This window comes from Poecile atricapillus, chromosome 2 (assembly GCF_030490865.1).
Source record: "Poecile atricapillus isolate bPoeAtr1 chromosome 2, bPoeAtr1.hap1, whole genome shotgun sequence".
Lineage (NCBI taxonomy): Eukaryota > Metazoa > Chordata > Aves > Passeriformes > Paridae > Poecile > Poecile atricapillus.
In genome coordinates this window covers 5479700-5498441 of record NC_081250.1, presented here as the reverse complement: position 1 = coordinate 5498441, position 18742 = coordinate 5479700, and the positions used below count along the sequence as shown (strand labels likewise).

Here is an 18742-nt window from a genome sequence, read left to right as displayed (position 1 = left end):
GCACTGGAAGAGGTTTCCCAGAGTAATTGTGATTCTTCCATCCCTAGAAGAATTCAAGGCCAGGTTGGAAGGGCCTTAGAGCAACCTGGTCTAGTGAAGGTGTCCCTGCCCATGGCAGAGGGGTTGGAATGAGATGATCTTTAAGGTCCCTTCCAACATAAACCACGCTTTGATTCTAGGACAATGAAGGCCAGAACTGATCAAAATGGAAGAAAATACATTTTAGGTAGAAAATAATTAAAGGAATGGCAGATGTGGTTCATATTCAATTAGAACTGATTTAAATAAGATTCAGGCTAAGTATGACCCAAACAAAATAGGAACGAAACAAAAAAATAGCACATGAATCTGGAGTCAAGGAAAAAGAACAAAATGAACTTAAACAGCAGCAAAGAAATAAAAATTGTAAGAGAGATGAAAAATCAATAGGTTTGATTCTTGTATTTCCTTTGCATTGTTTGCAGTAATATAAAATTGATGGAGTAGATCTGTATCTGTTGGAGATTCTCCTCAGTAAGTGTGGGTTAGTGGGTTTATTGAATTTAGAGAGGTTTAACAAGGTAAGACACAGACAAGTGGAATTTCATGAAGAGGAAGAAATGTGGAATGGTAGCAGGAGATGAAAGGCAGGACCCCTTTGACTGCAAGAATTTCTTACTCTTTAATAAGACCCCAAAAGGCAGGAAATTGGTGTCTGATCTGTGCATTACACTTATTTTCCAAATGTATTATTCAGCATTTTTCCTTGGGAAGCCATAGACTGTATTGCCGCATATGTGCTGAGTGGAGAAATCCAGATATCAATGTGCACTGTACATGGGAAAGGTAAATTCCACTGTCTCATAAATATCATACACTTGCTAAGAAGGTTAAGTCTGTCATGACTCACTGGTTGTTTCACATATTCTTTTTAACAAGGTATTTCTAGAGGCAACTGTCAGACTGAACAGCTCCCTGTTTAGTTTTGGTGAAGAGAAATAATATTTGTACCAGTTTGGTTTTTTATAAACAAAAGTATAAGATGTTTAGGAGTAGTGAATAATGTATTAATTTTGCACCACCTGGTCTGTTTTAGCATGAAAACCTTGCCTTTCCCTCAGCACATGTTAGGAATAATTCTGTTGTCATTACCCTTTCAATGACATCCAGACAACTCGCACTGTGACATTAATAAAAAGAGACACATTTAGTTGTACCTATCTTTGCACACTCTTGCCCAATTAAATTTGACTCAGTGCTTTCTAGATTTTTAATAACTACCCAGCTATTTGTCAGCTATTAGCAAGAACTTAACTACTGACAAACCCCTACTAACACTATTCATAAAGGACATATGTAGTACAAAAAAAATGGGCAGGTTTACCCTACTGATGCCTACAACAACAGGGTTTTAAAACATCAACAGGGTTTCAGTTTTAAAAATAATAACTTAGCTCCCCTTCAACCCCGTGGAATACAACCAAATCTCAGCAGAGAATCCACTAGAACCTTCACAAATAAAATATGTATGAGAACATAAAACATACATATGCTGTATCTTATTAAAAATATTTCATCTTATCAGTAGTTCATATAATGGAGTCAATGCTTAAACAATATTTTTAGAGGAATACCTCTGATTTGGAAACACAGTTGGAACAAAAGGCATGAGGACAGTTTCCAAGGGGTTTGGTCTATTGAATTAATGTATTACCATTCTTCTTCCTTCTTACTTCCAAGACACCTCGCACCCATAAAGGTTAATGGGAGATAGTTTTGTATTCCCTTATATAAATGCCTATGGAAGAGCACTAGCATTGTTAACAGATTTTATTTCTCTCTGATATATCCCAATGACTCATTTATAGATTAAGAAGCAATACTTGTAATTCTACTGATGAAAATCTGCACCAAATGCCAAAATCTGTCACAGTCCATTAATGAATCTTCTTTGGATTATTGCTTTGGGGATTCCTTATGTCACAAATACATTAAGAAAAAAAAAAAAAAAAAAAAAGCCTTAGACCACTTTTTGTTTTCAGCCTCCTTTGACCTGCATCAGAAGCAAAAACTCACTCCTCCTCTGCATGCCAGCTTCTACAAGGATTCGAGCTAGCTGTATTTTCAAATATCTACCTTTCTGTGGACGAATATTGCAGGGAAAAAATTGTCAGATTTTAGTATATATTCAACATGAACATCATGTAATACCTTGCAAACACACTTGCCCCCTAACACAAGATGCAAGCTCAGATTTAGTCACCAAGTGCCAAGACTCAACTCTTCAGAAGAAACAACTGAGCCTGTAGCAGGATACAGGCTCTTATAAATCTGAAGTGACAGAAAGAAGCAGATTACTTTTTAGAAGCAGATTTTGAAAGCAGTCACTCCTCCCATCTATTTTCAGGTGCATTTCCCTCACATATCTTGAGTGAAGCAGCCCTAAACCTCCCAGATTTGAATAGACTCCTCTCAATCTACCATAGAATGACATTTTTTGAAACCCAGCAGTCTTTGATGGCTCATCATAAATACTACAAGGTTAATTTCCCCAGATGTTTTAGAACCAGCATCTGGTGTTACACATGGGGGCAGGATAGATCTACCCAATAAAATAAATTATAGGTATTTATGTGGATACTGGTAAATCATACTGCTTTTCAAGCCTGGAGTGTCAGGCAAAAGCTTTGCATTTAAAGTAACCCACAAGAGGATGGAGGCTTTCCATCTCTACTAGGAGCCATCAGAGGCAACTGGACTGATTGATGGTAGGTGTCAGGATTTATTTTTTTTAAGCATCAGATGATGCCATCTGTTTCTGGTGGACATTTTTTTAACCCTGAGGATGTTTAATACTAAAGTAGATATAGTCAGATGTTTGCCCAAAAGCATTGACTACCTGAGTGCTCTGCTTCCCAGGCACTTCTCAAGAAGGGGTGGATAATGGGGAATACAAATAGCTACAATTGCTTTGGGACACACGGAGTGTTCAGGCATCTGGCATGGAAATTTTGAAGGAAGAAGCTGGGAAATGTGCTGGGGTTTGGCTGCCTCCCTCTGAGGTTTGAGCTCTCTGGTATCACGCCAAATGTAGTGTAAGAACAAATGAGTAGAAGGAGGAAGGACGGTGACATGCTGACAGTTGTTCTGACACCACTTTCTTTGTGTCCCCAGCTGAGCTGATTCACGGATTCTGGGCTGTTCTCCTGCCGAGCCGCAAGTGACGCGGGAAAGGGAACTCGCCTCCCTTACATAAGTGTCCGAGCTGATGAGACAGACTCAAATGACACTTCCACTTCTCACTAATGATCCCTTGGGCTCCCTGGCTTCTTCTGGACCCTCAGATTCTCCAGCCCTTGTTGCCAGTATTTCCCAGCTCTCATTATGGCTCCTGCAGCTTTCTGATCAATCCTCCTCCTCCCCGGTGCCCCACGCGCCCTTGGCTCGCCGCTTTGCAGATTCTGTCTGTCCTGACGGTGACTGTTCCTGACATGCCTATTCTTGCCTGTTTATCTGCTGGCCCTCTCAGCTGATGTAACCAAAACACAAATGCAGATTTCCAGAATGTTGGGAGCTGCTGAAAGAGCAGATAAGGTGAACAGCAGCATCCAGGACATGAGCATTGGGGTGCAGACAGAGGGGAGGGAAGGGAGTGTTCCTATCAGGCTTGGGACAACCTGAACTCTCCTCAAATCTCCTATGGCTTCCCTGCTCATTGCAAAAAGCTGTTTTTCCACAGGTTTCACAGAGGTGCATCTTATCCTCTCTTCCTTCCATTGTGCAAGAAGTGGAGCCAATGAACCCCAAGGAGAGTATGTGCATAGAGGTAGAAGTACAACATGTAAAGCCTGAGGACACTGCAGACCTCTATTTTGATTTGAAAATTAAAAATATAAACCCTAAATGTTGTAATTTGGGCTGTCATACCTTCTTCCCAAACGTACTTTAATTTCCAGCAAGCAGATCTAACCCATTTGGATTTGCAATTAGAAGGTACACAATATTTTAAAATTCCACTTCATTTATATTAATTATTAGATGCAATATAAATACTACATTTTCCTCCAAGGAGATTAACCTTTATTCACACAGTGGATGTTTTCAGTGGCCCCCATGAGTAAGTCATGTTTGTTATTAAATGCAAAAAATAATTACTTGATTCAGGGCAGTAAGTCTTGCTGGAACCTTTGAGTTAAGCATTTCTCTAGGGATAGACAGTAAGAACCACAAAAATGGGGCTTTGATATTCTAGATTTGCACATAATTTGAAAAGAAAATAAGGAGACAGCTGGAAAAGTGCTATCATATATCATAGGAGTTCCATTTTCACTAATTTATTGACAAAGGTAACCTGAATTAAAGAAGCCTTGTACTTTTTGGGGTAAAACAACCCTTCATCACCCTTTAAAAAGTTTTATAGTCTTGAAATAACCTGGTTTAGTGCTTCCTGTCTTTTAAAAGTGTGGGGTTTTGACATATCCTCCTTCTGTGACAGCCCTATCATGTCAGGCAGAAATACAAATCTCCATCTGCAGACCAACTTTGACCATCCTAATATGCTTTGGTTGTCTGAGCTCTTGAAATGTAAAATTGTAATCCACTTTTACCCAGGCCTGTAAGATGCTATTTTGCTATTGCTTCTGGTTTTACCACCAGGGATAATGATCGTTTTCTGTACCCATTTCATTTAAACAAAGAGAAAATCTGACATTACCATAAGCCTCTTTCAAGCCCAGTCGTGATCTGCTGAGAAATTTGCAGTGATGGAGAAGCGTCAGCATTGAGTGAGACAGGACTTTATGGACACTCCTACACTAATAAATTAAATGTGCTCAGGGACATTTTCTGGCTTGGAAGGCAAATGCAAAAGACCATCTAGATCCATATTATTAAACTTCTTCATACTCTGCACTGGCCACGATATTCCAGCTGGGATAGATCTGTGCAGCTCCCATGCAGCAGCTGATGGATCCCTACAGGGTGGGCTACCAGTTCTCCTCCACAAGTGGCCACATGGACTCACTCTTATGTTCCTCAATCAGAGATTGTGGTGCTCAATTAGTTACAGTAATTAATTTTAGAAAAGGGTTTATACAGAAGCAAAGCTCCCATGTTGAAGACCATGCAAGTATCAGCCCTGCCTCACACATTTACACACTACACATTTCAGCTGCCTCTTTTTGTGGTTTTTGATCTGTTTTCTTGGCTCTAAATATTGAACGAAAGGCAACTTTAGCAAACAAAGCAAAAAAAAAAAGTATTAGATAGACACATGGGACCAAGTGACACCTTATATTGCTTAGGGTTTGTTATTTAGGAAAGAGATTCAGGGCAGGGAATAGCTGTGAATTTCTTTTCATAGATTAAGCTTCACATGAAGCTATAGTCGTTTCTCTTCCCCATCCAAACGATCCTTCCAATCCCAAATCTCTCTCTTGCACATGTGTCAGGCCAGGATCCATGCTAAATGACCCTTCATCTTTCTTGCCTTTCTCCCCCTGGGCCATTATTCCCATCCAGATTGCATTGGTGGTGCTCAGGACAATGTTCTCATGGTCAGGAGGGAGACTCTTGTAAAAGAAGAGGATGAAGTGGAAGCACAAAGAATTTCTGCATTGCTCCCATTCATAGAATCATCTCCTGCTTTGGGTCAGGAGGAACATTAAAAATCACCTATTTTCAGCCCCTCTGCCATGGACCTTCCACTAGACCAGGTTGCTCAAAACCCTGGAACTTGATTTTTCTTTCTTGCCAGGCTGCAGAACTGTGTGTCTGTCGGAACAGCTCTGGTAACACATTTTATCAACAGACTTTGTCTGTTCAACAGGGAAATGTGGTGAATGACTCATAATGAGGTTCTGTTGGTGTCTGACCAGTTTGAGAATCCATTGACTTTAACCTGATGGAGGTTTAGTGGGACTTTCCTTCTTCAAGGATCTGTCCTTCTTACATGGACTTGTAGGAAAGGCATGTAGGCAGGCACAAACCTCTTCCACCAAAGAATGTGACATTTCCATATTTCTGCCTCTCATGGGCCAAATTATAACAGAAAAAACATCCATAAAGGCTTCCTGAGATGTGGAAGCAGAACAGAAAGATAGGTTTCAGGCACATTTGACTTTATCAGAGAAAACTTTCTACTGAGTTTATCCAAAGAGGTCAATTCAAATCTCATCCAAACCCTGCTGAGCAGCTCTGCTGACAGGCACTGAAATCACCATAGGAAAACACAGGACCAGAAGGTCCTCTTGGGTCAACATATCAAGCCATGTGGGGATTTCTACAGCTGATTTTGCCTCCTAGGACATCAGGAACACAAATAGGTAGTTTTAGGGGTTATTTAGCCCAATAAATTTATATTTTTTGGGTGGTAAGATATTCTATGACTTCACAGACTCCATTAGACAGATCTGACTATAAAGCCACCTCCATGTAATTATTTCAGATGTAGATGTTCACAGTGACTGATACATATACTTTCTAACATTTTCTGTTGGTAAGCTACTGGATCATAACATAAATATTTAAACAGGGCTGAGTGCATGACCTTACACTTTGTATTTCATAATTCCATGCATCATGCATTAATTCAATAATGGTTATGCAATCCTGCCTACAGGATAGTGTGATACCCTAGAAACTGGTGGTGCTTTCTACCTTTGTGTTCTCAGAAAATGTCATCAATATTTTCCTGAGGGAATAAAAAACAGGCTAGGACTGATCCTAAAGGAGGAATCCCACTCTTATACTTTGCTTTTAGGGAAAATTCTTAAGGTACCACTTTCCTGGTTACAGACCCTACAAGTTTACATGCTTGTGACTCCAGTAATGCAAGATCCACCAGGGAAATGCAGCAGTGATTTGCCAGCTTGTGGTGGATTGGAGAATAGGGGTGGATGTGCCATGGAAGCACTGGCATGTGTGGATGGGACAGAGGTGAGAAAACAGCAGCCCAGAACTCAGCCCTGAGGGCCAGTTAATGCACTGCAGCTCTGTGGATTTTACACTCAGAGATGCTTTTTGGGTTGTACACAGCCCAGCTGGAGCAGGAGCAGAGTCTGTGAGTGCATTTCTGTACCACATCAGGCTGTCCTTCCCTTGGTGGCACTTCAGAGATGCTGGCAGGAGCCACACTTCATCCTGGTGGCCACCAGAGGGTAAGAGTGGCTTGGCCAGCATACATCATGCACACCCAGTGAGGTTGGGAGGTTGTTCTGCCTGTGACACTGTTCTGTGTCCAGTTCTGGCCCCTCAGTTCAAGAAGGATGTTGAGATGCTGGAGCGCATCCAGAGGAGGTAAAGAAGCTGGTGAGGGGCTGGGAACACAAACCCTGTGAGGAACCACTGAGGGAGCTGGGGGTGTTTAGCCTGGAGAAAAGGAGACTCAGAGGTGACCTTATCACTCTCTACAACCTCCCTGAAAGGAGGTTGCAGTCAGGTGGGAGTCAGTCTCTTTCACCAGACAGAAGCTGAGAGAACAAGAGGACAAGGTCTTAAGCTATGCCAAGAGAAATTTAGGTTGGACATTAAGAAAAAGTTCTTCACGGAAAGAATGATAAAATACTGGAATGGTCTGCCTGGGGAGGTGATGGAGACACCATCCATCCCTGGATGTGTTTAAAAAAAGATTGGAATTAGCACTCGGTGCCATGGTTTAGATGAGGTGTTAAAGCATGGGTTGGACACAATGATCTTGAAGATCTCTTCCAAGCTAGTGATTCTGTGATTCTGTGTGATTCTGTGATGGAAGTGTCACTTTTATTCATGCACAGTCTTAGCACCCAGCACACACAGCTGTGCCCTGAGAGGTGTCACATTGACTCTCACACCAGCTGACCCACCAGAGCAGGGGGCACCAGGACCTGCCTGGTGACCCAAACTCTCCTACATCATCATAATTATACCTGTCTTGGTGATTTTCCTTGTTCTCCTCAGTAACAAAAATATACATTAAAAATACATTAAGCCCTTTTGAAAAATTAACAAAAAGTTAATTTTACAATTTTTTACAAATAATAATTTTACAAAAATTTAACAAGTTAAATTATTAACTTGGCTATTTCAGAAGCTCTCTCTTACAAATGAGGAAGAAATTCTTATGATCTGTCTGGTTAGGCTTTACCTTCTAAAGAAGCCTCAATTACTCTAAAACACCACCTGGCAATAGCAGCACAGCTTTATTGTGCAAGAGGCAGTTACACAGCTCATAGTTTTCCCGCTATATTGTAAAGTTTAGTTCCTTGAAGATGATTCACTCCTCAGCTGACCAGCTTTAAATATAGTTTTGTGTGGCATTGCACACAAATTGTCCAAGACATTTTCAGGATATATGAATACAACCCAAAGACTAAGGATATACTAAAATTCCTTTCAACAACTGGACTGCTCTATAACACGATGTTGCCCAGGGCACTTACTAAATTTCCTGGCTTTTCTTCCACCATTCCTTTGAATTTATGATAGTGAGGCTAGATAAGACCTGCAAAGTGAATCACTGAACATACCACAGGATTGCAGTGGTTGTAACAATTTCAACACTAGTTTACAGACTTTACAGGAGTTCAAGAGCACGTTTTCTCCATAATCCTCAGCTTTGTAGTTGGGAAAGTGACCACAGACATCACCATAAGGCAGATGTGACAGATAAAAGTATTTCATTTAGATGCATGTATAGAAATGCTACATCAAGATTTTCTCCATGCCTCCACATACTGTGGAAACATTTAGACTTTAATAAGTTACAACCTCAGGATAATATTCTTTATCAGAACTGACTCTTGAAACTCAGAGGAGAAAAAAGGACCTGAGCAAGTTAAAAGAGAGATTTTGCTGGCACAGATGGCAATGAAGTTACAGGTAAAAGTTTTTGCACAGGAGTATTTTTATTTGAAAGGGCTCATGGTGCTTTTTAGCTACCAGAACTTTTGGGTCTGATGATTTATGCAAGTAAGTGAGTTGGTGAATTAAATCCAGTCTTATGGAAGAAAACAACATTTTTTGCTGATGCCAGAGGTGTAGGATGACCTCCTTTCTACCTTCTAATCAAGATCGTGAAGTTTCCATGTTGGTACTGGATGAGTCTCATGATTCAGAATCTGTTCTTTTCACCACCTTCATCACCTATAAATAATTTCCTCTTTTTTTTCCTACGAGTGACCCAAACACAAGAATCATTCCTCTTTATCAGTCTTTGCCACATCCTTACAGAACTGTTGGCTGAAAAGAGCAAAGATAGCAATTTTTTCTTTCAGCTGACCAATAACTTTAGTTTATCCATGCTGACAGAGTTTTTCAATATCTGGTTTTACATCTGGGACAGTTTTTTTGAGTGCTGAAGGTTAAATACTTAGATAATGTTAATGCAGTCTCTGCTGAGCCAGATTTCATATTTAACAGAACTTATGTACACTGATGAGTGTTAATATCTAAGGGTATCAGATGTTGCTAATTCACATCTTTTAATAATCCATGAATATTTCAAATGTTAACATTTTCCCCAGAATTTAACACATATTACTTCCAGCTTTCATCATCATACAGAGAACACATTGCTTAGTGGCAGGGGTAGATTAACTTTCCAGATCTCAGGCGAAAATCTCCTAAATGATATAATAAATAATGTTTTTTTTCCTAAAGAAAGTAATATTTTGTCCCAACTCTTCTAATCAGATTTAATTCTAAGGAAAATTTATAGAAATGTTAAGCCATAGAAAAAAAGTAAATAATTTTCCACTTTCTGAGTAATCATAGTTTAATATTTTGACTTTTGTTAAAAAAAATCCCTAAAAAAACATTTCTTGCTCTTGCAATCAACATTTTCAGTATGAAAATAACTGTAAAAATTTAAATTAATGTAAACAAAGCAACACACTTTGCTTTTTTGCAAGCTCTTTCAAGAACTTTTCTACCCCAGCAACTGAGAACCAAAACGTTGGGTACTTAAAAACAAAACAACCACTAAAAGCAATCGGTGGCAAAACCCAACATTTTTTTTTTTTTTACAGCAGCATCTACTATTAAACAACTCCCTACATAAACAGTAAGGCCATTAGAGCCACAATGTCAAAGATGCTCTCTGAGCTGAGCAGGCAAAACATTTCCACAATGACTGAAAGCCAGCAAAGCGCTCCTTAAGATGTCAACAGGGAAATATAATTCAGTCTTAATAGGTTCAGAGCTTATGTAAGCCATGTTTATGGGATAGTCTATTAAAAAAAAAGCAAGTGAGCCAGTGACATTACTGTAAACAAAACCTGCAGCCTCATAAAGCATGCAGGCTAAAGACGTTCAAAACTCCGCTCAAAGACACTGTGCTGTGGTAAGGTTGGTGTGTTCTTGGCCAGAAGTGAAAGGAAATACAAATATGTCCCAAAACAGGGATAGCTGAGGTGATACTCATACCTGTACACGAAAAAAGAGATCAGGAATGCCTTCAGCCCCATGAATGGCCTAAGAAATAAAATATTTGTGGTCAACCCATGTGCCTTTTGGTCTAGTAAAACACCTGCTCTGAAGAAACCCAGCAAGTCCTCATTCCCAGCTAGAAATGCAGCTTTATATTTGGGATAGGAGCAAATTTCTCCTGGTGACAACTCAGTTCATTGAATTAAAATTGTGGAGCAAAGTGAGATTTACCATTTCTGGTTTAAAAAATGGTACATTTGCACATGCCTACCAAGAAAGAAAGAAAAAAAAAAACCAAAAACATCTTGAGAACTCACCACCAGGTTTCCTATCACCATGACCAACAAGAAGACGAGAAGGCACAGTGGCTGCCCAGCTACTTCCATACAGTCCCACATGGTCTCGATCCACTCTCCACACAAAATTCGGAAGATGATGAGGAAGGAGTGGAAGAAGTCATTCATGTGCCACCGTGGCAGATTGCCAGTCGTGCTTATCTTCTTCACATTGTCCAAGTAGCTTTTCCCAAAAAGCTGCATTCCTACCACGGCAAAAATAAAGACGATGATGGCCAGCACGAGAGTGAGGTTACCGAGGGCACCCACTGAGTTACCAATGATTTTAATGAGTGTGTTTAAGGTCGGCCAGGACTTTGCCAACTTGAAGACTCGCAGCTGTGAACAGAACATAAACAACAGTGTCAGCTCACAGAAGCATCAGCCATTTCAGCCAATGAATTATTAAAGTGAGTAAAACGTGAAAGATGTTAAATGCCACAGTGTGTGTGGTACAAGGTGATTTTAGCCATACTTCCTGTTAACCTCATTACTTCTATTAATAAAACATCAGTTGGGCTTCTCAGATGAGAATTAAGTTTTCCTGAGCTATGCTCTGCCTGGTTAGATAGACATGGTTTTAATGGCACATTCCCCCACTGGTGGGGAAAGGATGGAAGGATGAAATATGTTTCTTAGTATTTTCTTTTGTGTTGCTTTTCCTCCTCAAAAAAAAAACAGCCTGGCAGGCATCTGGAGGGAGGGGTTTCAGGTTTGGTCCCACAGTGAGAGAAGGAATTCCTCTGTGCTTCAGAGCAAGCCTCAGTCAGATGTTATTAGCTGTTAGCTCCCAGGGTGAAAATCACCTCTGTGCCAAGGTTCACGCAGTCTGTGCACAACCCACGGCCCACTTAAGACCTATTTTAAGGATGTAAATGGTGCCTAGCCCTTGTGCTGTGTTTTCAGCTGATGGTTTAAATTAAGCCCTATTGAAGCAGGATTGCTCCAAAAACTGAAGGGAGACACTTATGGAAAATGTACGCTTTTGAGCAATGCAGAGAATTTTGGGAGGGAGAAAAAAAAAAAAAAAAATCTTTTCTTTTGGTAAGTGTAATCACAAGGGCTTATTTTCCTGATCTTTAAAATTTTGAAGCCATATCATGGCCAGAATAATTAGCATGGACATCCTGGTACATGGAGTGCAACACAAATGTCAAGCTGGCAAGGAAAGTACTTTTCTGTTCCAGCATGTTGCCAGTCTCTCATTAATAGAACACCACTGTCCCCTGCTTAACAAAGGAGCTGACAGCTAAGGAGTTCCTGTGAAAGACAGATGCTATGTTATGCTGATCAGCTCTAGAAAAAAAAAAAATCTCTCTCTGAATAATTCAAAGACATTTTCTTTTGACAACATCTAAAAGAACAGTGGCATGTTTATAACATAATTTAGGAATAACAGTTCCTAAAACAACAAGTTATCAGCTCTTGCATTTCTTGGGCTATCAATTTTCTACTGTCTGTGTTAACAGGTGTACAGGTATAAAATGGCAGATCTTTATTACAAATTGGAATTCAAATATTTTAAGTGTGCCACAAGTACCTGGCACAGCTAGAAGGAATCAAATTATGTTCTCATTTACCCTGATGTAAATCTGGAACAATTCCATTTATCCCACAGTAATTAGTGTCACATACTGTTCACCAGTTTGCAGCAATTATAGGCAGATGCATTTTTAAGAAAATATGTTGCATTCATGTGAGAGTTTATATGTAATGAAAATCAAAAGATGGTTAAGAACAGAATAAGACAATTACCAGTCGAAAGGAGCGTAAAACAGACAGGTTTCCCATGCTGGACAAACCCAGTTCCATCAGGCTTAGAATAACAATTATGCTGTCAAAAATATTCCAGCCCTGTTGGAAATAGTAGTAGGGGTCGAGGGCAATTACTTTGAAGATCATTTCTGCTGTGAAAATCCCAGTGAAGACCTGCAGAAGGAAAATATGAAGTCAAACTAATCTTTTAAGCACAACTCCTTGCTTGTGGAGCTTCCACTCACACAGGTGAACCCAGCAGAAAGCCAGATACATTCTACAAAGAAATATTTGCTTTTTTTTTTGTGGCTGACTCCTTTATCACTATTACAATTCTGTCTAGTCTTTTCACAAAAATATCTGATACTGCTGTAAACTTATAATGACATCTGACTTCAGGATCTGGATTGGAACATACATTTCCATCTCCTTCCATCATCTGAATAATCACAACAGTAAAATAAAACAAACAAAAAAAAGGTATAAAGGTGCGTTTTATAAAGGTTAAATCTATTAATTTCAGTGGAGAAAGCTTAGTGAATGGAGAGTGAGTGTTAAGGGCTATTTGGGTTCAGTGTATATGATGTATTATCCCTTTTTATTATGTTCTTATTATCAATAGAAGGGCAATGCACGCCTCCAGTTATTCTGAGATTATTGCTGGCAGCAAAGACGATTAGAAACTCTAAATTGAGTCTTGTTATTTTGTTTTGGTTTGTTTTTTTTTACAAATAGTCACAGCAATTTTCTTCTCATTGCATCTTGGGAACACATTGGTTATTTATGACCCAGTTCAAATGTCATATGGTGGAGCTTCTAATTGGAACATTTTTCTTTAAAACAACATATAAATATTACCTATGAGGCAGAAGGAGCAGGGAAAGGAAGGCTGCTGACAGCAAATTTTCTTTTAATAGATTCCTGTAAAGTATCCCATAGAATCAGATTTTGTCCTTTTGTATGCCCTGCTTAAGTAATGTTTTAAATGCGTAGTGCAATTCTACAATCAACTTTAAATGACAAAATGTGGGCACCAAGTTTGTCATATACTGCTTTACAGTATATGTTTTTTCATATCCTAGTACAAGCTGTCTAGAGCTTTGTGTTCTGGAAAATTCTGGAACTTCTGAAATAGAAATAGATACATTTGCGGAAATGAATAATATCTGTAAAATTAAAATACACGGTTTTCTATGAAAAAATTAACATTAAAGCACTTTGTTGGTCAAAATAGAAGGGGAAATCCAGAAGTTATGCACTAATGTACAGTCAAGGAGAAACATTTTCCTTCCAAGAAGTTGAATATTTGCTACATTAGCCCAGCAAAACTGATCAGCTCTGAGCAACAGAGATGAGACACCCACTAAGACATGAAAGGGAAAGAGTAAAGTCATACAATTATGATATTAAAGAATAAAAATAAACAGTCATAGCCTGAATTAGAGGAGTGTTGGCTTTTCTCTGTAATGCCTCAAGAATTAATTAATCCAAGTGGCCATTTTACATAATTCCTTATGGAAAATACCTTCTGTTTCCCCTCAGGAAAATGTTATGTTGGATTGCCTCAATACCTTGCGACAGAGCAACTTTCCATCACCACCTCATACCAAGAACACAACCACCAACCTGTCTCATATTTCTAATTAGCAAAGAACTTCTGAGTCACAGGGGTTAGAGATACCAAAGATTCCCACCATCATGCTCGAATTTTTCCTGGGACAGAGAGCAAGGCAAAACCGGATGTCTGTGAAATTGTATCCAGGGGACTGCCTTAAAAAGCTACGAGACCACGCTGCACGCATTATGCAACCCTCTTGCCGAGAAAATGACTCAGGAGGATCACTTTCTTTGCCTGAATCATTTTAATCAATAGCCTTCTGAGAAGGAAATGTCACAGCAAGACAGCAAAATGTCTGAGCCTTGCTGAAGGCATCAGGAGTCGTGTGTGTGTGTTCCAGCCACAAATTCCACACGGCACCTGCACAAGGAGCTGGGTGTTTCTTGTGATAAAGGCTGGAAAGAAAACAAGTGGCTTAACATCCCACTGGTGCTAAATATGACACTGCTGATGTGGAGCACTTTGTCTTTAATAAAAAAAAACAAAACCCAAACCTTTTACCTTTGGTTTTAGGCGTTTAAGCTTTAATGTTGCATAATGGTACCTGAGCTTCTAAAGGAAAACAGAATTTGAGGGAGTTCTGCTCTCTCCACTCATTTTTTAAGTGGTGGCACTGCACGGGCAGATGAGCTCTGTACACGTGCCTGGCTGGCCTTCTGATCACATTTGAAAATGTTCATTTCTGTAAGGGGTGAACTGAAAGGGCCTGAAAGTAGCAGACACTGAATGAAGTAGATGGACAATCACAGCAGGAGAGCCCCAATGACTGGCAGATCCAGAGAAAGAAAATCTATATTCCATTTTCATTCTTCCTTTTCTCTCAGAAACATTTGCTCTAAGTGAAAAAAATAAAATAAAAAAATGCCAAAGACCTGCCCTCTTTAATATTTCCCCTGTTTAATGCTAGCATAATCACTCAAAGAGGGTTAGATATAATGGGAAGACAGCCAGCCAGCCAGAGTGGGGGCAGAGGGGGGGCTGGCAGTCTGCAGCTTAGGGGATGCAGTCACCTGGCAGCCTGCCCTGGAGCTGGGACTCCCTTCCCTTTCACAGGGAATTGCAAAAAATGCCAATTTTCATTACAAATGACTTTGCAAAATCTTCCACAAAATGGAGTTACCTTTCTCTGACCTGCTCTGCTCACAATTAATCCAGTTATGCCAGGGTTTAGTAAAGCTGGTGAGGGTGAGCTGGGACAGTCTGGGCTCTCACAGACCCCAGCTGGGATCTCAGGAGAAGGGGAGCCCCGAGCCATTAGCCTGATACAAAAAATACAGGCAGGCTGTTTTGCTTACTTTACACTTTAGCACAAAGTAGAGAAATAGCTCTAGGCAGTGCTAAGAAACTCACAGTGAGATTTTCCTTCTCTTTTTTTGGAAAAAATTTGCAAAATTTGCTTTGTAAAATTTCTCCCTCTGGAAAAAAAAAAAAAATAGAAAAGAAAGTGTCTCTCTGCAAAATTTCTCTGTCTGCAAAATTCCTGTCTCTTCTGGTTGTCTAATTTCCTGATGGCACCTGGCACAGCCCTGCTCAGCCCTGGCAGGTCTGCAGGAGCTGTGCTGGCAGGAGGGATGCCAAAGGCTAAAGTTTCACTGCCTGTGGTCTGCAAAGGGGGAAGCTGATCTGCCAAAAGCAGAGTGAGGAGCAGACACCTTGACTGTCCCAAGAGCCAGAGAGGGAAGCTTTGCCACCTGCTTTGATGAGTGCAAGGGAATTTTTTCGGGTCATCTTAGAAGGCCACAAATTGTTGAGCAACAAGAAGGAATGCTGGCTGCAAAGTGAAGCTGGATAAAGTCCTGTAAGATGATTTCCAAGCTATCCTTATCTACTGCTTTCTGCAGAGGGCAAGAGCATGGGTTTGGAGCAAGAGAGACCCAAACAGATTTCTGCTTAGCACAGCAACAGAGGGAGATTTGCCAAGACACCTCAGCTGAAAAGCTGGAGACAGGTCCTACAGCCTAGGGGAATAACCTCAACCTGCCCACAGAAGCCCAGAACAAGAAATAACAAGGACCAGAGTAAAGAAATAAATGTCTATGTGTTATATTCCATGTTCTAGGGCTGATACAAAATGCCTGGTTATTACTATTACCTACCCAAACCTACCAGCATGGGAGGTTTCTCACTAAAGGCAGGTCTCACATCTGCAGTGTCTCTGTGTGCTCCCACTGTGGTCAATGGCTACTACAGTCACAGCCCTGCAAGCCGCTGTTCACCTTATCCAAAAGCAAGTGTTGCTACATCATCACATTAATGGGGCTTGAAACTGTCCATTACTTTCCATTGACTCTAAAAAGAGACAAACTGGCACAGACAGACTCCTACGCTGTAAATACCTAAAGTTAGGTGACATGAATCCAGCTTTGAGGTACTGCAGCCTTTGTTTTTACAGAAATAAAGGGCTTTTTAAATCTCTGCTGTGAGCTCCCCAAATGAAAACTTAGCAGCATCCACCTTCCATATTCTCCAGATCACTTATTTTCCTGTAGGATATCTGTGTTGCTACCACCACATTATAGGGGCAATCAATCCCACCACAGCTAGATGGCCTGTGCTTTTTCTAGTTCAGACTCTTCTACAATTAAAAGGATTCTAAACATTAGGTTTTAAAGCAGTAACACACAGTAACTTTTAAACATAACTCAGAGAAAGATGACTAAAGAAAATATTCCATTTTCTGGTAATTGCAGAATTTTAGCAGCCCCCTGGGTCACAAATTGTATCACATTGCCCTTGGAAAGGCTTTTCTGCTGTCCCTGCAGCTTGACTGCAGACTTTCCCTCTGCTTTTCCTTGGAGAAGTGTGGTCTCTGCTCGCTTTGCATCTCTCCACCCATCTGCTCTGGCTTGCACATTAAGTTTCCCCTCAAAGCATGGGCTGTGTTTTACTCCATGTCCCCTCTGCCATGGGGTTTTCATAGGACCCAGCACACGTAGAAAGAAGATGCACTACAGGCACCTTCCAGCATAGATATCAACCCATGATCAAACACAACTCCATTTCCCTCCATGATCTTGCCTTGCTTTTTTTCTTTAGGTTTCTTTTTTAACATAAAAGTCACTATTAGTCACCAAGAACTTATGGGTGCTTTACCAGAAATCCTGAATAAAGCTCATTAACCTTTCTCTTATTTCTTTAAGCAGATATCTATCAGGAACAGCCCAAAACCATGTTTTTAATGGTTGCTAATAACATTAGGATATGTTAGCTTGATAAAAATAGACTTGTTTAGAATAGATTGTTCTTCATTCAGTTCTCTTCAGAAAGAGGTGGCTGCGTGCACTTGCTTGACAAAGGCAAAGCAATGCTGGCAGTGTATCAAAATGGGACTTTCCCAAGCCACAGCCTGTGGACCTGATTTCTCTGAGCCTGAGAGAATTACAGCCTGTCCATGGCTGGTCTGTTCCCAAGGGAAAATCTCTTAGGAGTGAGCATCTCTTGCTCAAAGTCTATCTCTATAAACAATTTCAGTTTCTCAAAACAGTTCTGTGCAGCTGTGGACAGTGTGTTTTTCTCTTGTCCCACCAATGGGACAAGAGGTGGAGTTCCCTTTACCAATCATGTTAAACCTGTAGTGTAATGCCCTATAAAAGGCTGAAAAGTTCAGGGAATAAAAGCCTTTCCTAGCAACTCATTCTACTGTGCTACATAAAACCCACAGTTCTACATCATGTCCAACAGTGACAACAGCCAAAACTTTAAAAAGCAGGAAATTCACCCCTCAGGTGGCACTTCAGGTTCACACTGACTTACCAAATTGCCTATGTACAGCATGTGCTCAAACTCCTTCGTCATCTTGTAATGCTCCAAGGCCATGAAGAGCGTGTTCAGCACAATGCAGAGGGTGATGGTGAGGTCGGTAAATGGGTCCATTACCACAAATTTGACAAATTTCTTGATTAAAAGCCAAAGCGGGCAGCAATCCCAAATGAGGAATTTAACAGCAAAGTGGTTCCAGCAGGGAGGACATTTCTGGTGTGATTCCTCAAGCTCTAAGTCACAAGCAGCAAAGTCACAGTCAATTCACACTGAGTTATATGACAAGAGAACACTTAAAATTACTCATAACACAGAGGAATACCCACAAATTACCCCAAACTTTTTTCAAAGATAGAAATATTCCTGTCCTAACAGGTTGGCAAATTACACACTTTGGGGTTTTAGCCAGTTGACCTGCACTTAGCAAACAGTGACCTGCTCTGAAAGTAAAAACCTTTTAAAAGTGTCATAGGCAAAAAGTGAGAATCACACTAAATATGTGAAGTCTAGTATTATATATAGGCTTGGATTCCTACTCTATTTTATGTTTTGCCAAGTTCAAATGGATAAGAATGCACTATCTTCATTGAATTCAGATTGGAATTATATTTTTCATTTCCCGGCCGCATTTTCAAAGTATCTTAAGTAATAACTTTTAAAGCAGATAAGGGGTGAAAGAGCTTAAATACAATATTAAAAGCTGACTTAAGTAATTGAGAACCAGAGTATCACTGGTTGTCAACAGAGTTTCTGTCCTTGATATGCAATCCAAAATATCAGATTTTTCTGAAAGGCCCACAGACAAAATCAGGGAGCACATAAGCCAGTTTCAAAATGCTGCTAAAACTCCAATGTGCTTTTTAAAGGTACTCTTAAAATATTGCCTGTAATA

At 40.1% G+C, this 18742-nt stretch overlaps 1 protein-coding gene across 4 annotated transcripts in view; it reads right to left on the bottom strand.

Annotated features, from left to right (window-relative positions):
• LOC131575634 (sodium channel protein type 5 subunit alpha-like) overlaps nucleotides 1-18742 on the bottom strand; it is a 210234-nt gene that overhangs the window by 80430 nt on the left and 111062 nt on the right. For all 4 annotated transcript variants that reach the window (XM_058831335.1, XM_058831337.1, XM_058831338.1 and 1 more), the window contains exons 13-15: nucleotides 17845-18083; nucleotides 12474-12647; nucleotides 10701-11057 (exon numbers count right to left, since the gene is read on the bottom strand). In XM_058831335.1, coding sequence (XP_058687318.1) covers nucleotides 10701-11057; nucleotides 12474-12647; nucleotides 17845-18083 — 770 coding nt within the window. The remainder of the gene's footprint in view (nucleotides 1-10700; nucleotides 11058-12473; nucleotides 12648-17844; nucleotides 18084-18742) is intronic.